Here is a 25,051-nt window from a genome sequence, read left to right on the forward strand (position 1 = left end):
AATTCATACTCTCTTCTCTCTTTGAAATATTCCCTTTGAGTTGGGGAAATTAAGTGACAAAAGAGTGTTTTAAAATCCCCAACACAGTTCAGCTTCTCTGAAGAGCTTCAGAAATATTCTCAACTATATATGTTTTAAAATTTATTGATAAATGTATTGGTAAATGAGACTTGATATAAATTTAAAACTTTTGCTCTATGAAAGACTGTTAAGAGTTTGAAAAGACAGCCCATAAACTGGGAGAAAACATTTGCAAAACTACATTCTTATAAAGGCCTAGTATCTAGGCTACATAAGGAATTTTTAAAAGTCAAGAGTAAAAAAACCAAACCATCCAATTAAAAAATGGGCAAAAGACATGAAGAGACATTTCACCAAAGAAACGTGCAGATGGCAAATAAGCCCACGAAAAGAGGTTTAACATCATTAGTCCCCAGGGGAATGCAAATTAAAACCACAATGAGATACTACTACACCTATACCTAGGAGAATGACTTTAAACAATTGTAACAGCACTGGATGCTGGCAGAGAAACTGGCTCTCTCATAAATGGCTGGTGGAAACATAAAACAGTGGAGCCACTTCGGAAAAGAGTTTGGCGGTTTCTTATAAAATGAAACATGCACCTGCCATACAAGCCAGCAATTGCACTCCTGGGCATTGATCCCAGAGAAATGAATACTTATGTTCATACAAAAGCCTATACGTGAATTTTTATAACAGTTTTAGTTATAATAGCCAAACACTAGGAACAATTCAGATGCCCTACAACAGGTAAATCATTACATGTTGGCCCATACCATGGAATACTAGGCAGCAATTAAAAAGGAACAGATTACTGATGCATGAAACAACTTGGATGAATCACCAGGAATAATGCTGAGTGAGGGAAAAAAGCCAAATCCAAAAAAATTCATACTGTATGATTCCATGTATGTAACATTTTGGAAATAACAGTAAAGAGATGGAGAGTGGATAGTGGTTGTGGGAGTTAAGGAGTGGGTGGGAACAGGGAGAACGAGGAAGGAAAGAGGAGGCAGGTGGGTGTGACTATTTAAGAGCAACATGGGGGATTCTTGTGGTGATGGGACCATCCTGTTATCCTGACTGTATCAATACTAATATACCAGTTGGGATAATGTCATAGTTTTGCAAGATGGCACCATTGAAAGAAATTACTTAAAGCGTACAGGAGACTTCTCTGTATTATTTCTTATAACTGCATGTGACTCTAAATTATCTCAAAAATGTTTAATTTTTAAAAAGAAGTGGAGAGTTTAGAAAGAAAGTATATTTTTTCCACTCAAGTTTAGAAATGAAGATGCTGCTAAACCACTGGCCAAAAAAGCTGTTGATAAGGAGATAAAGTAGGTGGTTGAGAACAGAGAGCTGCTTCTAGGGACTTTCTCTTAGCATCCAGAGCCCCCCTTCCTAGCCAGGAGCATTACCTTTCCGCAGCCTCCATCCCTTTCCAGGAGATTCCAACAAGGACCAAGACAAACGGATCTAACAAGGAAGCCTGCTCTCTGCAGATTTGTGACCGTAGCCTCTGAATACATTCTAACCCTAAGAGTCCACCTCAGGATGAGTTTCATATGGTTCCAGCCCTATTATTTGGGCTGCTGGCAAATGGAAATTTTCAGTGACGCACAGGTAGTTGAAGCCAGCGAGTGGTTTCTCAAGACTGGCACTGCATGCAGACTCTGGAAGGAGAGGAAACCACACGTGTGGATGGCACTGTACCTCTTCTATGAGAACCCACCACTTGGGCGTCATTGTGGGTGGTCTCTTGGCTGCCCTCAGGGGCTCAAGCCCCTCCCACTGATCCCTACCTCATCCCCTAGACTAACCGTCCTGCTCTTCATGCCCAGACCACTGACTATGAACTGCTCCTCTGGTCCGCATAGGACAGGTCCTCCAGTGAGCTTGCCCCAAACACAGACCCTTCCTCTCCATATGACAGCACATCACACCCCCAGCCTCGCTTCAACACCCTTTGCTCCCCCTGCCCTTCCCTGGAGTGTGTGTGAATTCCTCATATTAGAACACTTGCTTTCATTCCTTTGAAGGAGCAAATTTTCCCTGGCCTCCACACCTCACCCCAGAGTGAGGGCTGCTTTCTTCACTATGTGCTGCTCTCTCTGAAATGCTCTCTTCGGCAAGCATTACTGCAAACTGGTTAAGAGCATGGACTCTACATCCCATCGCCCAGTTCAAACTCTAGCCTTACCATTTACTAGCAGAGAGGTCTCGCGCGCCTGATTTATCCACTCAGCAGCCCATCAGTGAAGTGGGGATGCGGACAGCCGCTTCTCTGGCAAGGCCCTTAGGAAGATGAAATGAGTCCTGAGTCCGTATGTGTAAAGAAGAGTGCCTAGCTCGCGGGAAGCCTTCTGTAAATGTCAGCGATTGCTACTATTCTCCTCACCCTGATACTACTCTAAGAGGCCCGGGGGGTGAGTGAAAGTACTTTGAATTTAAACTCAAGTAGAGTTGAGGGTTAAAATTAGCTGTGGCACCTTTTGGGCAAGTCCCAAATCTGACTGTGCCTCAGCTTCCATATTTGCAAGGTCAGGCCAAAAACAAACAAACAAACCCTACTGCCTAGGGGAGTTTCAGGGATTAAAGGGTCTAGCCAGCTAGTCTGGATCTCTGCAGCCTTGCACGCTAGGTACTCAAAGCACAGCTCTGTATTGCATTTTTGAAATGGACAGTTATTGCAGTTGGGAGCAGTGGTCGCGAGATTAGTCCTCTTTCCCTCTCCATCCCCCTTGCCCTGGCGCCTGTGAAACGGAGCATCCCCATGGCAACGGCAGCAGCTGGTCCCTAGATAAGAGGAGCTGGAGCTGGGCAGCAGCCACTGTTGCAGACTGCAGAGGAGAGCGGGCCCAGCTTCAGGGAAGAGACTTGCCCTCCCCATCTCTCACCTCATCCCAGCGCCTGAACTCATTGGTAAGTGCTTCTGATTTTTACTCCAAGAACTTTTGTGGCAAGGAAAGCAAATTTCCAATAAGTTACAGCTTCTTTATGGTTGCTGGGACAAAGAGGGCTGCAGCTGTCGGAGCCAGGGCAGGGTTTGGGGGGGTAGGGGGTGGGGGCAGGGGTATGCTTTCTGGAGCAAGGCGAAGCTGGGGCTACTTGGGGAGCAGGAAAGGTCATCACCTTCAAGACATTTTTTCTAAGGGAGGTAGAGTCCTGAATTCTGTGAGAGTTAGAATTCTCGCAAATTAAATTGCTAAGTTTCGGGAAGAATATTGGTGTGTCTGCATATCAGCACAGTGTGGGAGGCTGGGAGAGTGTGCTTATGAAAAGACCCTTCCCATGCCCTACTTCAAGGAAGAGTCACTCTTAGGAGGAATACTGCAAATTTAGCCTTTTAGTGAACAAACTTGATTTTAAAACATAGTACTTTTTGACTTGAATTACATCCTCTAGTTAAAAAGAGATTTGACAAAGGATATGAATTGTACATAATTAGACATCACATTGGGCTGTGGACATAACCTTCTAACTTTTTATTCCATCAAGTAAATCCAGAGCTGATTACTCTGGGGAAATTCTTTAGAATTTTTTAGAACATCATCACGACTAAGCCAAGTGTCAGCTCGCTCCTGAGAATCAGTAGTACCATGTTCCCCAGACTTGGAAAGGGGGGTCCTGCCACTGATTTGTACCTTGGATAGTTCTAATCTCATTATTAGTTTCAGAGAAGGCCAGAGACGGGGCAAGGAGATGGTTCCAGTGGTTCAGTTGAGATACACATGTCCTAATCACAAGGGAAGGACGGCAAAGGAAAAACAAAGCAACCTGCCCTTCTTAAATTGTCAGCTGCGCTGGGATGTGGGCTGGAAGCTGTACACGCTGTATTGTGAATAGTCTCAATCCTGGAGAAGAGCCACTATCGGCCCATTTTACAGAAGCGGAAACTAAGTTTCCAGGAGGACCTACCGCTTTCCCAAGTTCACCCAGCTAGAGAGTGGTACAAGTAACCAGTCACTTGCTTCTACCCCATATGCACCAAATGCTTGCAGTCAGTGACCTTGAGTTAAACTTCATATTCGAACATCCAACTAAAAGAACCTAATCGGTACTAAGAGGAAGCACAAAATGCCCAGACCCACTTCTGACCTCAGACTGAACTGACCAACGTTTTTTAGCTGAGGAGCTGGCACTCCTGCCCTAACTAGGAGCTGGCTCTGCGCTGGTAGAGGCGCCAGCGCCACCCCCCCCCCCCCCCCCCCCCAGCTTCAGCCGCTGCCTGCTCTGGCTTGTCTGTCCTGCCGCAATCTGGTAGAGATCCCTCCCAGGCCCCTGGTCTTCCAGTTCCTGTTCTCAAAAGAGAAGGTGACTCTTGTCATTAAACGCACAGGTGACCTTGTGTATTGTGTGATGTCAGTAAATACATTTCCTCCCTCAGTGGTATTTGGATGTGCAAGTGTCTCTCTGTGATAAAAAAGGGCTTTGTCCCTTGTGAAAAGGAATGTAGAAATTAGCAAAAGGAAATTGCTTGAGTTTAATATCAGGGTCCTGAAAAGCTCCTCAAACCCTGGAAATCCTATCACTTGGTTTCCTTGCTGTACATGCTACTCCAAGTCACCCTCATTCTCTCAAACGGCATCGGGAACATTAATATAAACCCATCACCCTTTATTTTCTGAGAAATCTGAAAAACTCTGAAGACTGGAAGTTTTTTGTTGTTGTTCAGTTCAGCATAAATTGATTTGGTAGCAAGACCTGAGCTGAAAGGATATGAATCTCGGTGTAGTCTTTATTCATGTGATTTCATGCGAATGTTCACATGTTTGCTACGGAAGGAACGCATGTGATGGTGGTGCTTCCTGTGACCCCTCTTAAGGGTGTCACGTAGGAAAAAATTCCTGATTTCCATGGCTCGTGGGCCCCAGGCTTTTTGGGTGAGGGTGGGCAGCCCAATATCATCCAAATCATCACCGTGTGAGTGTTAAAGTTCAGAGACCACACCGAGCACACAATAGACGGCAAGAGAACGTAAAGGGTTGCAAGCCTTTGTACTAGAGAATAGTTCATGTAACACCTGCAAGGCACCCCGTAAGGCCCTAGCCCCTGGTTGGAATCTGCAGACCCAAGGGATCGGGTATTTAGGTATGAAAGCAAGAGCCAGGGTTTCAGAAGTTCCCAAATTCCAGAGAGCTGCTGAGGGAGCTGGTGAAAGCTTCCTGGGCAGCATGACCAGCGCAGGGTCCTCTGGCCGGTGCTTGGGGTGGGGAGGCCGAATTAATGAAGGGAAAGCATGGGCAGGGTCAGGAATCATAAGTGGAAATATTCCATTTCTTTTTCTTTTAAAGATTTATGTATTTATTTGAGAGAGAGAGCACAAGTGGGAGTGGCAGGCAGAGGGAGAAGCAGACTCCCCGCTGAGCAAGGAGCTTGATGTGGGACTGGATCCCATTCATGACCTGAGCTGAAAGCAGACTCTTAACCAACTGAGCCACCCAGGTGTCCCAAAAATATTCCATTTCTTAGTTCAAGAATTAGACCGGCTCGTATCTGACAGTGGCTCACTCATCCAAAGCAGCCCTTCTCACTGAGGAGAGGAATGGAGAGTGGATAGGGAGACGGGGTCGTCCTATACTAACACTCAACAGGCAGGTAAAGTAACAGTTATTAATAAGGTGATGCTAAACCAAACTTCTGTCTCCTTGCGTACTTGCTCCTTTCTTTGTGTGCAGCTGTTCTGCCCAGAAGATCTGAATGACATCATCCACGCTGAAAGTCTCTTCTAATCCCCTGGGCAAAACACAGCCTTGCCCAGCACAGGGTACTTTTGTGCTGTAAAATCCCCAATCTGAAAACCAACTCCCCGAGCCCTAGCCCACGGAGGCTGGGCAGGCCACCATCCACTAGCATCCTTACAATCACACTGGTTTCCAACAATGCTGTGTCCCCAGGGACGCTGGTGCTATTTTGGGGAAGAAGCATGGGCCCTCACCTCATCCAGGGACTGCCAACACTTGCACAGCCCTCCTATTAGGGGCAGCCTTCTCTCAAGTCTAGTACTGTGAAAGCCGTTTTGTTCCAATGAAGCCTGGCTCTCCCAGGGTTCAGCATGTAGATGAAAATGAAAGATTTGGTCCTTTTTTTTTTTTTAAGATTTTATTTATTTATTTGACAGAGAGAGAGAGAAAGCCAGTGAGAGAGGGAACACAAGCAGGGGGAGTGGGAGAGGAAGAAGCAGGCTCCCAGTGGAGCAGGGAGCCCGATGTGGGGCTCAATCCCAGGACCCTGGGATCACTCCCTGAGCCGAAGGCAAATGCTTAATGACTGAGCCACCCAGTGTCCCAAGATTTGATCCTTTTTAGTACATTTTGGTTATATAAGCTGGTCTTCATGAACTAGTCATCTAGCATGGTAGACATAATGGCTGCCGTGAACTCAGTACCCCAATGTGAAAGCAGGGAGCTGTTCTAGTTAACCTTTATAGTCACTCTGTGAGGTGGCTACTGTTATCTCTATTTTATAGATCAGAAAAGGGAGGGTAGGAGTGGGATAGGGGGACAGAGAGGGACCTGTGTCCCTGGGTGCCCGTCTACGAGCACATCACAAAGGTGCTAGGCTTTGCTTATTCTAGCACAGCAGCTGTGGCTTGTAGGAAGGAAGGGCAAGCGCGATTGTATCGTGGTTGGGCTCCATTCACCCTCACTACATCACGAAGCTTTAGCTACCTCATCAAAGTCATACAGCTTTGCAGCTACAGAGCTGAGATTTTACCTGGGTCCATTGGAACTCGAGAGCTCAGATTCAAATTAAATAACCCACTCTCGAGCACCAGGCGCATCCAAATGATCCAAGTACAAAGAGCAGCTGACTGTGGGTGGAGAAAAGGAGAGAGGGACCATTGCCAGATGGGACCTGGAGTAGAAGGCAGGAGGACTGGGTTCAAGTGGTCACTCTGACTCTGAGTGTGCCACTAACACCAGGTGACTTCGATCTCTTTGAGCCTCAGCTGTCCTTCTGGAGAATGAATATTTTTTGACTAGGCCCTCCATGGGGTGATTTTCAGCATAATAAAGTCAAGGACAAAGCCCATGACCTTCTGCCCGAAGAGGAGGAAGATTGGTTAAGTAGCTGCACAGGACCTATTTGAGGCTGTCGCTCTGCCTCTAGACCTCCGCACTGAGCCCACTCATCCCGACTGACCGTCCCATAGCTCCCCTCTCTGCTCAAGCAGGTCGGGGCTAGCCACCCAAGTGAGCAGCACACTTCCTTATGGTCCCAGGGAGCTGGCAGTCTCTATACAAACATTAAAACAATGGTTGGAATTGATTTCTGCTAAAGTCACTCAGTACAATCAGTCTGCTCAGAGTGACGCTAAAAGCCAGGGTCACGTAATCCGTGAATAGCTCCATCTGCTCTGCAGTGATCTCAGCTCGCAGGGGGAGAAGCCCTCCAGCCTTCCCGGAGGAAACTGGCTTATTCCTCAGAAGACAACTGTGTTGAACTCATGCTATGAGCCTGAAATGTTAACACCATGGATCTCTGTGTTCATCCGCATGCCAGTGATTCAGGAATCTCAAGAAAGGTGGATCAGTTTGGGTCATTTTAATCTTATTCCTCTCAGAGCATTCTTACTATGATGGGACATGAGTAATAAATTATCAGAAAGAAACAGAATCAGATTCCGTAAGTCTCAACTAATGCATTTCTCATTCAGACCTGACACATGTCCATTCCGGATTTCCACTCCTCCTGGACAATGGCTACAACTAATAGCTCTGGAAAGTTCAATGGATTTGTGGTTTAGGAAAAATGGGGGGAGGGGGGAGCAGACTTGCTCTAATGTCAGAAATCTCTAGGGAGAAAATAATAAGAGCTAGATTTTTTCCTACCACCTCTCTACCACCTGGAAAATGGATAGGGAGGAAATCTCATTACTTTATAGTTATTTTATATTATACATTACATGCTATATATACGTAATGCATATATGCATATAAAATATAGCATGCAGTGATAGAAAAGCAGAAGCTTGGCTCAATTTGCATTCAAAGGAATCACTGTCTGAGAGTCTTGGGTGTCTTACTGGAAGTCTTCAGAACTGGATTTGGATCCAGGCTACTTAATAATTTGAAAGTTGGCTATTTAATAATTGTGTGATTAAATAAATTAATTGTATTTTCTGATCCTTGGTTTCTTAATCTGCGAAGTAGGCATAATCCTATTTCGCAGAACTCAACAGAAAATATAGACAAGATTTAATCAAGATTTTTGTAATTCTCAGCTAACTCATTTCTAATTCAGAATTGACAAGTATTCGTTCTGAAACTCCCACAGTGCATCTGAAAGAGGATAAATATTGAACATTTGATGCATGGCAATTACCAATAAATCCGTGTGTGTGTGTGTGTGTGTGTGTGTGAGTGTGTGTGTGTTTGTGTATGTGTTTCACCTATTTTGACTTAAATCTTAAGTTAGAGCTGGTAGTAGGTAAGTAAAAGAAGCAGATTTGAAAAATAGGATTAAGTTGAGAATGTAATAGTAAGTGCTCAATAAATAAACTTATTCCATTAGTGAACAAATGAACAGAGGACACACTAATGGACTAGTTTCTTATGCTTCTATAGTGCCGGAGAAGAAACACCTCCTTCGATGATGTCCACTGAGCAAATGCAGCCATTGGAGCTCTCAGAAGACAGACTGGATAAGCTAGACCCTCGTTGTGACCACTTAGGTAAGTGCTCCTGCGGGAATGTCCCAGGGGAAGTCAGAAAGGAGGGGTCCCTGCCATTCTCTTGCCATTTGTTTGCAGGCAGAGCAGGGGGAGGCCCCCTGAAACCTGATCCTTTGCACCTTCTGGTGACAGCCAACACCAGATGGACAGGAAAATAGCCATGACTCTGTGGGGTCTGCCATGTACATATTAGCTGGAGCACTGGAGAGAGGTTCATTAGAGTTACAAAAAGAGAGAAAAGGCATTGTCCTCTTTTTTGGGTCTGACAGAGTCCCAGGCAGAGCATTTTTGAGGCAGTAAATGGAATGTGGCAGCAGAACTTGTTTGCAGTATTTGCCGGCACACTTACACCCCATGTGCAGTGCCAATAAAATATTTCAAATATCTCTCTTTGCCTATCAAGACAGAATTTTAAATAGCCTTTTTCTGCTTTATTGTCAATCTGTTTCCTTTCCAGAACTGACTTTTTGCATAACCTTTGTAATGAAAATACCAGAAACATTTCTGCCTCTACCCATTTCTAAAAATGAGACACTCAGACTTTTGATGGATGGGCCTTTTGCATATTCATAGCCTTTGTTTATGTCTTGCCTGGTTATGACTCCCCCCCACCCCCCGCTCCCCTCTCCCCATTTGCCATCAAGATAGTTTATGTTCAGGATTTCTCCAAAAGTGGGAAAAAGTGCAATTGAAGTAAAAGTCAGAATTGAAGCAAATGCCTTGCTCTCCATACTGTGCACTGAGTGGTGACCCCTGACTGGCCCACATCCAGCCTGTACTCCCAGGGACCCCACAGCTGGGCAGCACCCATTCTGAGCAATATTTATTCATTCAACAAACGTCTATGGTATATAATATATGGGGAGAAATTAACTGTGCAATGTGGCACTAAATTTTTAAAAATTGCATTTTCAACCAGGCATTAAGAAACATAAGGGAGGGGGATGGAGAGGATGGGGTAATGGGGTGATGGGCATGAAGGAGGGCACGTGATGGAATGAGCACTGGGTGTTGTATGCAACTGATGAAACACTAAATTCTACCCCTGAAACTAATAATACAGTATGTGTCAATGAAATTGAATTTAAATAAAGAATTTTTAAAAATTAAAAAAAGAAGAAGAAAGAAGAAACATACTCCCAAGAGCCTGGGTTTACTCCTGATGCCATAATCTGCCAGGATTATGACATTTAGCCTTTCATCTGGCCTTCTAAATCTCAGTTTCCTCATCTGCAAATTGGGGATAATTGGACTCCTTCCTTTTGGGCTTGGTGTGAGAGCTAAATGAGATCATGTGTTTAGGATATGTTATGAATATTTAACGACTGGTAAAACACAGGCATTGACGGTGTTGGTCATTCCCGCACACCAGAAGGATGTGAAATCATCTATTATATAAAAGTACTCAGTAAAATTCTCCTCTCACCTTTTTTTTTTGTATATGTAAACTTAAAAGCATATGGCTCAGTGCCTTACATACAGTATGAGCTCAATAAATGTTTCTTAAATTGAAATGATTGGATGGAATTATTCACATCCTTTGGGTGAAAGGAAATATTTATTACTATTAAATACGGCTGAAGGGAATGATGCTATTTGAGTTTTTGTTTATGTACCGTGATCTTTGGGTGATGCAGGCATGATAATGTGTGGTTATTAGGTATTTCTAATGGTAGTATTCTCATGTATATTGGGTTTTCTCAACCAAAGGACCATCCAGACATAAAGCCCAATGGACTATAGCAACTTGAAAGGAAGGACTATTTCTTATTTGTCTTTTTAGTCCCAGAATCTTGCTCAAGGCCTGGCATAGGGGAGGACCTTCATCAGTGTATGTCAAATAAATAAATTATGAACGACACAAGTTATTTCTAGACCCACAAAACTGAAGTGAACAGGCTTGACACATTGAATTCTCCGTGTTTTAAAGACACTGACCTGAATATTTTCATAAAAAAGAAACAGAGAGAGGGATACCTGGGTGGCTCAGTCAGTTAAGCACCTGCTTTTGATTTCTACTCAGGTCAGATCTTCGGGGTCCTGGGATTGAGCCCCGTATCAGGCTCCAGGATCAGCAGGGAGTCTGCTTGAAGATTCTCTCCCTCTGTCCCTCCCCAAAGCCAATGCACTCTGTCTCTCTCTAAAATAAATAAATCTTAAAAAAAAGAAGAAGAAGAAGAAAAGAAACAGAAAAAAAGAAAGAGGGAAGGGAAGAAGGAAAAGAAGAATGGTCTGAAAACAATCCAATTAATCTCTGAATTTCCCCAAATCCATTCACAGTTGCAGATATACCACACTGTAGCCAGGCCATAGTGAGTTTCCAGAGAAGACAGATAGCTTCATTGTCTGTGGCTTCTTTGAACACTATCTCCTTATACATAACATGCTTGAGTTCATTCACTCAAGCATACGTTCAACAAATATTTATTAGTTGCTGAAAGAAGATAAAACACAAGATACCTATCATCAAAGAAAGCAGAGAAGACATATGCAGAAAAGGTGTTACATGAGCAAAAATCCTGTGGATATCCAGAAAATGAGAAAGGACACCTAGGACTGGGAAAGATTTATGGAGATGGAGCAGGCAGGTGGGTTTGCCTTTGGACCTTGTAGAAGTTTAGAGGGTGAGCAATGACCAGAGTGAGCATTTTTTGGGGGATCTAAAATCTATCAAATATAACAGCTGCTTTACCAACAAATTTAGTCCTTTCACTCTGTTTCTGTCATACACACAGACACACACTGATTTAAAATTATCCCCACTTTAAAAGTTGAGACAATATTAAAGTTCCTAGAAATTAAGGCCCGAGTTCTCAGAACTAACAAGTGACAGAGTCAGCAGTTGAACTTGGATCAGTCCAATCCACTTATCCATTCAACATGCATTTATGGGAGGGAGAGGCAATTAGGAATAAAATTATCAAAAGGATATAATCCTTAATCTCCAAGAAGGTTCTGTCAAGAGCAGCAGATAAACCATGATAGAATAAACAAGTGTCATTGTCTAGAACAATGACAGAGACACTCAAAGACACAGACCATCAGCCAAAGCATTGAGGAGTCAGAGGGAGCAGAGTACATGCTTTCATGGGCGAGGACTGATCAGATTGGAGTCATCACGCTCACTGACATCCGATGGACGTGATGTAGAATCCGAGTTTCACAAGCCTAGGGAACTGAGGAGGGTAAAGGGCTGAGTAGGACAAGAGGACCTGGTGCGAGGATGGGCAAATGGGAGAATGGCGATGGCAGTGGGGAAGTAAATGAAGAGAAGAGGCCAATGCTGACACAAGTGTGAATGGTCAGCGCGACCCGGCTGGCCGCAGAGTGAAGGCGGGGTGAGGATTTTCTGGAGAGCCTTATTACAAGACTGAAGAGTGTGCACAGCTCCATACTGGCCCATGCAGTCTTCAAGAGAGCAAGCCTTGTGCAAAGGAAATTAAGAAAGAGCATTTAGCACAGAGAACCTATTCTATCAGAAATTTAACTCAGGGGCGCCTGGGTGGCACAGCGGTTAAGCCTCTGCCTTCAGCTCAGGGCGTGATCCCGGCGTTATGGGATCGAGCCCCACATCAGGCTTTTCTGCTATGAGCCTGCTTCTTTCTCTCCCACTCCCCCTGCTTGTGTTCCCTCTCTCGCTGGCTGTCTCTCTCTCTGTCGAATAAATAAAAATAAAATCTTTAAAAAAAAAAAGAAATTTAACTCAAACCTTCTCTGTGGCTTGCCTAACTATAGTTTAAAGTTCTTCTTTGCTTTGGTTATCCATCCATTGGAGCTCTCTTCATTTGGGGTTTTATAGACTATTCCAGTTTTCTGTTTTATTCTATGTATCTGTGCCAGGCTACGAAAGTCCTCCGTAGACTAGCCCAAAATATACAAATCTTTTTCTTTTTCAGACCAAATGGCTTCTGCCAGTAATTGGACACCAACCAGGTTGTGAATGACCCTTACTCATGTTATATTCTTTTTTTTTCTTCGCATCCTATCAAAAGCAGATGATCTTTCAGACCAGTTCATTAAAGACTGTGAGCTCAAAAGGAAGCCAAGAAAGGGAAAAAATGCACAGGTCACCCTGAATGTTGAGTCAGACCAAAAAAAACCAAGGAGAAAAGATACACCAGCACTGCACATCCCACCTTTTATACCAGGTAATGGCCAATGAGGTCCGTTTGCACGTCTGTGAAGGAGTACCGCTGCCGCGGGATCGCGTTGGTCTTAGAACTTTTTCCTTACATATTTGCGTGGTTTTAAATCACTGGTACTCTCCCTGCACCTGTCTTCGTTACAATATGGCCAGCGGCTATAACAAATGAACTCCAAAATGTTAGTGGCACCATGCAAGGCTTTTGTCACTTATCAGTAGTGCGAGTTGGGGAGGCAGGTTCTGCCCCAAACGGTAATTCAGGGACTCCGGCTGATGGAGGTGCAGACCTCAGCAGCACATGGCTTTCAAGGTCACTATGAACACCAGCATCCAGCAGGCACAGGGATGAGGGGGGTAGGAGGCATGGCAGGGGCGGGGGGCAGAATAGACTGGAAGACTGGCAGACCTGAAGGTGGCCCCGATCACTTCCTTCAGTCACAAGCCTTGCCTGACTGCAAGGGAGGCAGAGAGATGTCGCCCAGCTGTGTGCCCAGGAGAAAAGCAAAATGGTTTGGGGAACAGCTAATATGTCTCTATAACAATCTCATGTGTGATGTGTGACTCTCTTTTTGGCCCAAAGTTTTGTTGGTTCTTATTTCCTTCTCCCCTTCCCTCCGGGCCATTGATTCAGTGTTCTCTCCACTCACAACCCGCTTGGCGGCATACAAAACAGAACACAGAGCTTCCTGAGAAGGAGCTGTCAGTTCTGTACAAAATTGGGAAGCACATAATGGGCTGAAATACGCAGTAAGCAATAAGGCCGTAATGAGGTCCTTCCATAGGAGCCCCGGGAGCTCCGCCTGGGCAGGGAATTGGGGACAGTTGTATAGGGAATTGGGGACAGTTGGAGAGACATTTCACGTGTGGGCGAGGTGAGAAGGCAGGCAGGTCACTGAAGAGCGGGGCATGTGGCTTGCAGTAAATCATCCCCTGCTCTAAGAGGACAGACCTTGGAGACAAACAGACCTGGGCTGGCTTCCTGCTCAGACCCCTGTGAGCTGTGCTCCTGTGGCCATGTTTTCCTTGCCTCGCCTCCCTCAGATAGGTGATGGTGGCAGTAATATCAAATTCCTCAGGGTTTTGTGAGGTTAAAATAAAATCAGGCGTGCAAACCCCTTTGTGTCACCTCAACAGATACTAATTCCTAATAGAAAAAAAGAAGCTTCTTATTAAAATAAGTTTGGAAAGCTATATTGACTACCATCATTAGGGATATGTGCAAATATGCCTGTATAGTCCATATGTATTAGGATATGTGTATTTGACCCTGTTTCTCCCTTTGCTCCCTAACCACACAGGTGTGCTTTCAGAACACTTAATTAAAAGATACGACATTCAAGAGAGACACCCAAAGGGCAAAATGAGTCCAGCTCTTCATAACACTGACCTGGAACAGAAAAAACCAAGGAGAAAAGACACACCTGCCCTGCACGTGTCCCCCTTTGCAGCAGGTAAAAGAGCTGGTGCAAGGCATTTGCAGGGGGTGATGGGAACAGGTCAAGAGCTTTACCATCTGGAGGTGCCACGGGCATGGCCTCTGTCCTGGCCCAGCAAGCTGTGTCACACAGAGGAGCTCTGTGGGGGGAGCAGAGTTTACTGCTGGCTTTCAGGCTCACCTTCACTGGCAGCTCCCCCCGGGGGCTGCCTTGGAGCTGGGGGAGGTTCAGAGCATTCCTCGTGCTTCAGCAGAACTGATCAGATTCACTGAGCCAATGACGTAGAAATGTCAGTGGGTCCTTGAAAAGAGTTGAAATATCCTCGTCCCCAGCCTTCCATGGTCATGCTTCCTATGACTGATGGCTGATTCTCCCAAGACACCTGGCTGGATGTATTGACCAAACCTTCAACATGAGAGAAGGAGGGAGGGGGAGGGAAAGAAAGGGAGATCCAGAAAGAGTGAGACCTATCTTTAGTAACAAACTATAGAAATGAGCCCTGAAAGTATCATCTTTTTTTATGATGAAATTGAGTCTTTATTGTTAATTTTGTCAGGTATGATAATGGCAGTTTAGTTATGGTTTTAAAAAGCTTTTAGTGTTAGAGATATATACAGAAGTGTTATAGGGAATTTGCTTTACAATATTCAAAAATAAAGACAATTAGATAAAACAAAAATGATAAAATGTTAATAAGTATTAATTATATAGTTTTCTCTATTTTGAAAACTCCCATAATAAAAATGCTAATTAATTTTATTTTTTAATTTTATTTTTTATTCAAATTCAATTGATTAACATATAATGTATTATTGGTTTCAGAGGTAGAGGTCAGTGATTCATCAGTCTTATATAACACCCAGTGCTCATTACATCACGTGCCCTCCTTATTGTCCATCACCCAGTTACCCCATCCCCTCACCCTCCTCCCCTCCAGCAACCCTCAGTTTGTGATTAAGAGTCTTTTATGGTTTATCTCCCTCTCTGATCTCATCTTATTTTATTTTTCCCTCTCTTCCCCATGATGCTCTGTTTTGTTTCTTGAATTCCAGATATGAGTGAGATCATACAATTGTCTTTCTTTGATTGACTTATTTCACTTAGCATAATACCTTCTAGTTCCATCTACATCTTTGCAAATGGCAAGATCTTATTTTATTTTTTTGATCCTGAAAGTATCATCTTCATGAGAGCTATCTTAATATGTGTCAAATCAAACTCAAAAATTGTGCTGAACTCTGTGCACAATCCCAGACTATGCAGCAGCCAATATGTGAAATATAGTCTTGGCCCTGAGAATTTTATGTGCAGGTTAGGGAATAAGACATATACATTCATGATTAGATTATAAGCCTGAGTGTGTGTGTGTGTGTGTGTGTGTGTGTGTGTGTGTGTGTTTTATACAGCTATTTGGAGGGGGTGGCAGAAGAAAAAATGTACTAATGTTTACTGAGACCCTACTAAATATTAGGTACTGAGTTTGGCACATCTCATGAATTTTTAAAAATCAGCTGAATAACACAAGAAAGTAGTTATTACCTCCCTTACTGATAAAGAAACTGAAAGAGAATTTCAGTAACTTAAAGTCCTCTGTGGATGGCATTGATGGATGGCTGCTCAGCTGATTGCTTGGACTGATGATGGGATGATTAGGTGGACAGATAAATGGACCACATTATGTTCAAGATCAAATACAATGGTGTGGCAGAGCTGGGACTCTAAGCCAGCTCTGTCTCACCTGTGGGCGGTTTTTCTTTGTCCTATGGTATAGTTGGAACTTTCGGCACTATGGCAACCCAGAAGGGACACTTTGGGAGATGGGGTTTTGTTCTTATAGAACTATGTTTCCCCATTATTTTATTTAATAAAGAAAAAAATGAAAGAAGCCTGAGAAAAGACATCATGAACAGGCAGTCAGGGGTGCAGACAAGGTGACCGATTGCTGTGGAGCAGAGCCAGGCAAGGAGGCATGGAGCCTGAGGAGACACTTGTCTGGAGAAATGGACCGAGGACCACCTGGCAGGATCTGAACTGCCTCAAACATGTTTCTCATAAGCTACGATGTGTTCCTACCGGCATTGACCCTCCAACCCGTCACACTTTTCCCCCAAGCTCTGCCTCTGTCCTGGCTCCAGTCACCTTTCAAGGCTCAGCCAGCTCCAAGTCTCCACTAACAGACTCCTCCAAGTCCAAAATGAATGTTTTCCATTCTGAACTCACTCTGTAGCAGACACAGGCGTGCAAATACCAAGACTTTGTCATCTCTTTCTGCCTAGTCTTTATGGCTCTTGCTGCCATTATCGTAGCTGTTCTGTACATTGACTAACATTTGATGACTTCATGAGAACTGTGCTGGTATTGACCTTGATATCTAGTCCAGTCCCTTCTATATAACAGTGCTCGATAACTATCTGTCTATTTGATATTCTATTTGGCAATCACAGTCCTGCAGTTCCAAGTTCTCCATGAGGAGACTTTATTTTTTACCCATTCTTATATTTGCTTTTGTTGAAGTCCTCCTAGGGGAAGACTTGGTGGAGGAACAAAAATATTTATGGGCAGACAGTCACCTCAGCACACAGCACTGAACATGGGCTTCGGAGTCAGAAAGGTCTAAGTTTGATCTCTGGTTCCGAGCATTCTAGCTTTGTGACTCTGGGCAACTAATACAAATGAGCTTCCTTCATTTCATCCATCTCTGAAAGCAGGACCATAAAAATCTGTCTCCCAGGATTGTTAACATAATTAAAGAAAGCACATACAGCACTTAGTACAGGTCCAGGATTTTTGAAAGTCCTCAATAAATGTCAGTTTCCCTCCATTCTCCTCACCTTATATTCCTTGAGCTTACTCAGATCCTTTCTAAAGGTGAGAATTTTGCTAGCCGCAGTGTTTTACCTTTCCATATAAACCTACTGATTCAAGGGACTTCCTAAAATGTTGACCCCTGTTTATCTGGCAGTGGATGCTGCCTGCATCCCAAAATCTACATATCAGGAGAGCAGCTTCCTAGTGGAACCAAAAAAAAAAAATGTTTCTCATACAGGGCAAAGTACACAGAGCTGGAGAGAAAGGCTGTGTATCCATGGGTTCTATACACGTTATGGAATTCCTTGAATCAGCAAATCTCTGTGTTGTATTTGCAATTATAGATGGTGTTCTATGATTCTAGCTTTTATTAGCATATTAGCTGAAGCACTTTATTTTTGAAGAGCCTTTTAGTATCTAAAGATTTGGCAGTAATCGAAATGCTAGTTAAGCTGATAAGGATAGAGCCTTCCGCAGATGTTCAGAGAGACTCATATTGGTTCTAATAAGGGTGTTGAGAGGAGCTCACAGACAAATGCACTCTGGAGACATCTCCTCTCATTAGCCCTTGGCAAGTGAAGACTGGACAAGGATTATCTCTCTCTTCTAAATCTCTTGCTAACTACCTTCATTCCCCTAGGTTAATGAGCTTACTCGACAGGTTCCAACTGCCAGACAACTCCTCAGCGAGGAGCCATCTCTGGCTTCCTTGCCAGACCAAGTTTTGTTCCCAACTTGGCCCACATTTGCCAGGGCCCCACCATCTTGGTGACTACATGGCGGGGTGCACTGGGTTGTGATTATTAAGATCTGAGTAGCTGAGACGTGCTTAAAAGAGAAAGTCTTTAGTTAAGGTCTGTGGCAAAGGGAACCAGAGAAAGTAAAGAATCATGAAACTGGAAGCTTTGAAGAGAAACCTCTTGGAAAATTGGCCCATGAGCTGTGGCTATTTGGAGATCAAAGCTCTCTAATGTACTTGGAGAAAGGGGACTGTTGTGTCCTTTGAAAGTGACACCTTTTCTGTCCTGCTGGGAATAGAGTGTTTTCTCTGGTGTGGCTTGCCAGGACAGGAGGTGTCTTAGCCCCGGCCCCCTTAGATCAGAGGCATACATCTGTAATGCACGTGACCAGCTCTGAATGGGATCATGGCCTAAAACAGCTTGCTACAAGGCTAATTGTTTGACCCTTAGAGACCTGGGACTGACAGCTTTGGCCTTAAAAACACATCAGGTTCTAACAAACAGCCAAGTTCCACACACTCTCCTCCACAGAGAGTGGAAGAGTAGGAACTGACATCTTCTAAATCCCTACTGTACCCCAAGCCCCATGCTAGATGCTAGAATATCCTTTAAGAACCTCAAGGTTCGGTAGGGGAGATGGACGTATTGTCCAATGATTCCTACAGTGTGGAACGTGCTTTAATGGAGGTTCACGTAAAGGTGTGCTGGGAGCGTCAAAGAGTGTTGGCCTACATCCACCTGGCAGCGTCACCCCCTGAGGGAGATAGGATTTATTTTTTCTCCGGTTTTGCAAATGAATAAACTGAGGCTCAGACAAGCTGAGTAATTGCTCAAAGTTAAATGACCACCAAAGAGGGCAAAGCTTTCTGGCTCTGGAGTACGCTCCTTCAATGGCACACCTGTGCTTCCCGAGGAGAACAGAGGATGAGGACGAGGGTAAACCACAGACCCGTGTTTATCAAACCTCATTCATCTTCAAAGGAACAAAGTCGAAGATCTGAAGCATAAAAAATAAAATCGTATTGATGACGCATGCTATTGATTTCAGCCTCGCCCTAAGCGGTGACAGCCATGAAATCGGGATTTTCAGGAGCTACCATATGTATTTTTCATTATAAGACACTAAAAATAATGCTTAACTCTACTAATACAAATGCTAGTTCACTTTCCACCTGAAATTGCCTCCCGTGTCCCTGTGGAAAGCCTAGCCTACTTTGGGAAGGGCTGACCTTGATGGCAAAACAGGCTCCTCCCTTCCCTGAAATCTCAGGACATTTTTTTTTTTTTGGCCCAGATGCTTCTCTGACTAGGTTTCAAGGATACCCCAAATAATCAGAAAGTTGATGGGATCTGGGAATTTAAATACTCTTGCCCACTTTGAATCAACTCAAGTTTGGCTTAATGTGAAAAGATAGCAAGGAAATCAGGACAGGAAGTTTTGGGAGCTTAGCGTAGTTAACTCTCTGTTCTCCTACCATGATAGCCTTAATTCCAAAAAAAAATCCAAGCCTCCTTGCAGCTGTAGAAGAGAAGATATCTCCCACTGTGCTTCATAAGAGGTTTATAGAAAATCCTCAGTTTCAACCAGACTCTTGAAATTGTTTTTCTCCGCCAATAAATATCAGCTAATTGGTAAAGAACCCATATGAACAAACTAGGAACTGAATCAAATGAATAGTCATTAAGATCAACACATAGTTTTCATTAATTTGCCGCTGTTGAATGGAGTCCAGTGTTGTAGAAAGGCCTCTTGTGGTGCACAGCTTTCTACCCTCGTGTTTAGATCTTTACGAAATGCTTAATGAACTGAAAGGTCTCTAATTATGAGAAGGTGGGGTCGATGCAAGGCAGTGGTGGTTGGTGGCAGTGGGTGACAGAAATCACAGAGGACTGGCCTTGAATCATAGCTTCCTTTGTTTTTTTATTAAAATGACCCTACTTCACAATTTATAAGATGAGCAGAATCACCCAGGCCTCCTTGGACGCTCTTAACTGGACTGATCAGTCCAGAAAATTGTGCTGATCAGTCCAGAAAATTGTGCTCAGGCTTCTGAATTTCAAAGACCAGTAAACTTTTAAAACAAAATATATCGGAACCCAACATAGGGATAGTTTTGAATTTTGCCTAGGAAGGCTGCTAAAAAAACAACTGTCTGATGCCCCTAAAATTTCCAAAAAGAAAGGATCTTTTCATCCCCCAAAGAAGAAAATCAAATAAAAATAAAGAACAGCTTTTTTAAATTGTAGCCACAGAACTTTATGAACACTCACTGCACTTTCCTGAATTTCTCCTTTTGCTCTGAACGATATAAACATTATCACCTACCAGTCCTGACATTTAGAAATGGCATGTTCAGAGCCCCAGCTCAGTCTTTTCCCCAGATGTTAGAAAAACGTATTTAACTTTGACTTCCTACTGTTGACCCATTCTTTCAAAGGGGAACCTAACTAGCACGTGTGAAAGGAAAGGAGAAGCAGACTCGTGGCTCACGGGTGTGGCGCTTGCTCGGCACTGGGCACTGTCTTTGTTTCTCGTTCCTTGTCACAATAACCCTTTACATAAGTATCACTGAGCTTCTTTTAAATCCAAGAAAATTCAGGTGTTAAATTGTTAACTGGCCCAATGCAGACTGGGCGAGTAACAGAAGGAGAGGTCCAAAGCAGGTGGATTCCAATACCCGTTTGCTTTTTGTCCTCCTGTGCTGCAAACTTTAATGTAGACCTTAGACCAGGGAGTCAGCGTTGCCTCTGACTCCCAGATCGAGTTTCTCCTGGTCACCAGGGCGGTGCCTCATTGAGTCACAGCTCCTCCGGGCAGGCCACATAAGGCCCCCAGTGCCCTAACTCTGGCAGCACCTTTAACACTTAGCTCTGCAGACGCTAAGGGGTTTCTGGGTTACCATGCTCCTGTGGGCCGTGTCTACGCTGTAAGGTTGTCTAATATTTTCATTAGAGGCACTTAATTGCAGATCAGCGCTTTGTTTTGCAGGTGTGACACTGCTCAGGGACGAGAGACCCAAAGTGATCATGGAAGATGACGAAAAGGATGGTGACAAGATAGCTATTTAAAGAGAGCACCCATGAGACCACTTGTAAATAGGTTAGACTGGTTCCCTGTGGCGACCTAGAAAAAAAATAGACTTGCTTCTGCTCTCATTTTGTGATAGTCCGCCTTTGAGATCCAGACAAGTTCCCCCAAGAGCCACACTGTATCAGATTGCCAGGCTCCTCTTTGTCTCGCTCCTCCTTGAATCTGGTTTCTATTCCCACCTCTTGAATGTCGTTTTCTAATGCAGGGGAAAGGAAACAGATCATCCTAAATTAGGAGGTAACAGGGAAAGCTCTAGTATTCAGCTTCTGAATCTTCTGGATCGATTCGTGGAGCAAAGAACACGAACAGCATGGAAGTGCTTTGTTTCTCGGTTTATGTTGGCGGGCAGGACTTCACACTACATTATCCAAATAGCAGTTCAAGTGGGGACTCCCTGTTGCCAGTTAGGAAGGCAAGAATGTTTGGGTGCAGACTCACTGATTGCTTTGGAGAACACCGTCTTTTATCTCTTGTATCTTTCCTCAAGAGTCCAAGTGTCTCTGGTGACATTTCTAAGGTCCTTGTAACCCATACCATAACTGTGAATGAACTGGGGGAGTCAAACCAATCAACCATGCATTGGCTGAAAATACCAGAGATAGGGAGGGCTGGTCTACTGAGAAGCTTAGCAATATATCCTATTTATTTTTATTTTTTGAAATATCTCTTAACCATGTTGTCCTGAAATTTGTGAGCTGTGTCATACGTGAATCATTACTAAGGATAGGTAGAATATCGTTTGTGATAAATTTACTTTTTAAAAGATATTAATTAAGGCCAGTGGAAGGCCACTTCTATATTTTTAGCTTTCTCAATTATTTAGAGCCTCATATGCTTTCTTGGATGGGATGGAAAGATGTGGTGTTCGCTACTGAGCGGAGATCTATACATAGCCCCTGTCCCAGCCTGCTGTCTGTGGGTGCCATGGGAAGTCTTTGCATGAGGGCCTCATCCAACAGATGATGGACGTGGGGAAAGGCAAAAATTGTTGTTCAAAAGTAGAGAGGTGGATATTCAAACAGATCTCGCCTAAAAGTGGTAATTTCGAAGTTCTGTATACACCCTGGCTCCAAGAGGCTGTCTTTCTCACAAATGTGGAACAGGGGCAGGCCACTGCTGGTAATAAAAACGCTTCTAACCACATTTTTATGTCCAGGTGCATTTCTTCTAAAAATTATTTACTTACAAATACAAAGAGAAGAGGTTGCAAAAGAGAATCACAGGATTGATTCGTTTGTTTTTGACCCACCTAGGCTTAACAATGTTTGAATCAGCCATTAATATTTAACAATCCAATCAGGAGAATTTGCATAAGATTCTAGATTTCCAGATTCTCTTAGAAAAACCCCTCAAGATCCGACAACCTTGGGCTTGATTAGAAACATGACAACTGTCAGCTGATGCTGGGCACTGGATGCCCTTTGAAGGAGCGCACATTCTCCAGCCCACCCCCGCCCCCGCTGGAGTATGTCACCTGCTGACTTCACCCACCAGCCTTCCATTTGGGTCTGGAGCCTCTGGTGAAGGCTTTGTGTTCCTCATGATCTCTCGGCTCTTTGATCCCTGGGCCCCCCTTTCACTTCGGATGGCCTCAGTCACAGTGTCGGGGGGAGGGGAATAAGATGTGTCCAGGCTGCTGGTTTAGGCGTAAGTGGGGCAACAGGTCACCATAAATTCTTTTAAAAAGCTGAAAGCAGGGGCACCTGGATGGCACAGCGGTTAAGCATCTGCCTTCGGCTCAGGGCGTGATCCTGGCGTTATGGGATCAAGCCCCACATCAGGCTCTTCCTCTATGAGCCTGCTTCTTCCTCTCCCACTCCCTGCTTGTGTTCCCTCTCTCGCTGGCTGTCTCTATCTCTGTCAAATAAAGAAATTAAAAAATCTTTAAAAAAAAAAAAAAGCTGAAAGCAATTATTGTACAGAATAGGATTATATCACCACCGGCAGCAATTTCTACCAAGGGATTCTTACTGGAAAAACACAGATGCAGTCTTGTGCCATCAGATTTGCTGATCACCGGGGTGTGTTCCTACGGCCATGACTGCAGCGTATGCTCGGTAAACTCACAGCCCGTGTGGGAAAGTGCCAACCATTTCTGATGTCTGGGTGGTGTGGAGAGCAGACTGGCCATTGTAGAGACGAAGGCCTTGGGTTCCAACCCCAACTGTGCGACACTGAGCTAGTCCCGGAAGCTCTCTGTTTCTTTATCTTGAAAATGAAAATAATAATCCTTATTTGGCTTTTTTAATGGTTTGAGAATTAAATGAGATAATGTATGGCAAAGGGCCTTGTAACTGAAAAAAACATATCGATCTGTAACACAAGGTAATTTTAAGAGATTTTCGGAGCACGGACTGTGCCTTTACTATTGCCAAATCCCCACTGCCCGGGTATTATATGGATCGCTATTATGGATAGAATTTGATCACAGACCCTGAAGAAGGACTTCTAATAAGGAGATCCCATGGCTTGCGCGGCCTTTACTGAATCACCAGCCCTCCTCTTTCTGGGAATGGCCTTCCTACAGTCCCAGTGCAAAGGAGCATTTCCCAAACAATGAGGGCAAAGCCGATCAACTTCTAACCAACCCTGGACATCACTGGGGTGATTTGGCTTGAAGTCTAATCTCCCTTACTCCCCTTGGCCCATGTGGCCCTTTTCTGAGCAGGTAAACTAGAGGCTCAATAATGAGGATACATTCTGGTTAAAATAGTTCTTGGTACGTTATGAAGAACTTCCATCCTGCGACATAATAGAATTAAGAAAATAAAAGCATTACATGGTAGTCCATTCAGAAAGAAGACCCAGATTAAAGGCATCCCAACAGAACTGGCAAACCAGTTGGCCGTTTGTTCCTTCCGAAGGCATCTACCAACCCCAGGCTACCTGACGTGAGGAGGCCCCAGACGTGAGACACTTAGCTCTCTTTCAAAAGCCCCAACAGGACTGGCTCCTTTCTTTAAATCCAGACCCTCTTTAAAACTATTGCCTGAGATCACACAGTCAGCTTCTCATGTTTAATTATCACTAGGAGAGGCAGAAAGAAGCTGGTGTGGAAGGATGGGGATAGAACTATGAGGATTCAAGCAGTGTTTCCTTTCAAATCCAATTAAGTGAATTCTCCCTCTCAAGCCTGTGTAGTCCCGGCTGATTCTTAAAACAAGGATAGATTGAGATGGCATGTCTGTCAACACTTTTTTTCATGAGAGTAAGAGGCTAGTTCCGTGATGGCCTTTGTAGAATCTCAGTCATCTTGTGGAAACCAAGCTCCCTTGCCACTTGTGACTGGTAAGTGTGAAAATGTGACTCAAAAACTCCCTGAGGCAGAGAATCCAGTGGGCGGAGAATATCCCCTCCAGCTCTCATGGACACAGGACCACTTTGCACAGGCTTTCAGGTGTCCTCTGTATGGAGGTTCCAGAGCCCTAGGATGACCAGACTCCCTGACCCACAAAATCAAGGCAGAAGACTCTTCACACATAAATGTTCACAGTTGAAAGGAGCTCTGCCCTCAAAAATCCCAGGTATCTGCTTACCTTTCACAAGAAGAAAGGGGTAGGTAACTTACAGTAGCTGGTCCTGCCAGCACGAGGAGGGTCCTAGCTTTCCAGGGGACTCACCGAGAAGAAGAAACAGCAAAGGGAACGCCATCGTGCCCATCCTAACCAATGCCACTCTTCCTCCTGATGTTAAGTGTGAAATTTCAAGGTTGGATGAAACAGCAAACTACAGACCCTCTCGTCCTTATGTGAGAACTTCAGAAGAACAACATGTACTGTGATAGGTACCAACCAAATCATATATAAACTAGACTTAAAATGTATTAAATTCTCCTTAAATAATGTCCTTCATAAAGGAACCCTGTGCTCTGAGCCCTTGTGCTTGTTTGTTATTTTTCCTCAATCATCTGATTTCATCCTCAAAAGCCGTTGTAAGAAAACTAGCTGGGAAAACTGACTTGGAAGAGAGGCCAAGATGGGAATTCAGGTCTCGGAGCTCCCAGCCCAGTGCTCTTTGTAGAATATGAGATGATTCTGAAAATCCCCCTAAAAGCAGGGTCTAGAGGGCAGAGAAAGGTCAAAGAAGATTTTTCAGTGATCCAGACAAAAGTGCAATACAGAAGTG

General features: G+C 44.1%; 1 protein-coding gene across 2 annotated transcripts; it reads left to right on the forward strand.

Moving 5' to 3' along the window:
* Nucleotides 1-1,400: 1,400 nt before the first annotated feature.
* PPP1R17 (protein phosphatase 1 regulatory subunit 17) lies at nt 1,401-22,051 on the forward strand. Of its 2 annotated transcripts, XM_002919263.4 has the most exons (5): nt 1,401-2,952; nt 8,601-8,707; nt 12,703-12,855; nt 14,150-14,302; nt 20,825-22,051. In XM_002919263.4, the coding sequence occupies exons 2-5, from the start codon at nt 8,626-8,628 to the stop codon at nt 20,902-20,904; spliced, it is 468 nt and encodes a 155-aa protein (XP_002919309.1). In that variant the 5' UTR covers nt 1,401-2,952; nt 8,601-8,625; the 3' UTR covers nt 20,905-22,051. The 2 variants fall into 2 exon arrangements, with proteins under 2 accessions (XP_002919309.1, XP_034509513.1); XM_034653622.1 differs by lacking the exon at nt 1,401-2,952 and having other exon boundaries at nt 8,575-8,707.
* The last annotated feature ends 3,000 nt before the right edge of the window (nt 22,052-25,051 follow it).

This window comes from Ailuropoda melanoleuca, chromosome 1 (genome assembly GCF_002007445.2).
Source record: "Ailuropoda melanoleuca isolate Jingjing chromosome 1, ASM200744v2, whole genome shotgun sequence".
In the NCBI taxonomy this organism is placed as follows: Eukaryota; Metazoa; Chordata; class Mammalia; order Carnivora; family Ursidae; genus Ailuropoda; species Ailuropoda melanoleuca.

Bases quoted from the DNA above. Each gene is read 5' to 3' on its own strand.
- PPP1R17 (XM_002919263.4), top strand. From the start codon at position 8,626: ATGATGTCCACTGAGCAAATGCAGCCATTGGAGCTCTCAGAAGACAGA. The intron at 8,708-12,702 runs GTAAGTGCTCCT...TATCAAAAGCAG, and splicing joins CCCTCGTTGTGACCACTTAG to ATGATCTTTCAGACCAGTTC. The intron at 14,303-20,824 runs GTAAAAGAGCTG...TTTGTTTTGCAG, and splicing joins CGTGTCCCCCTTTGCAGCAG to GTGTGACACTGCTCAGGGAC.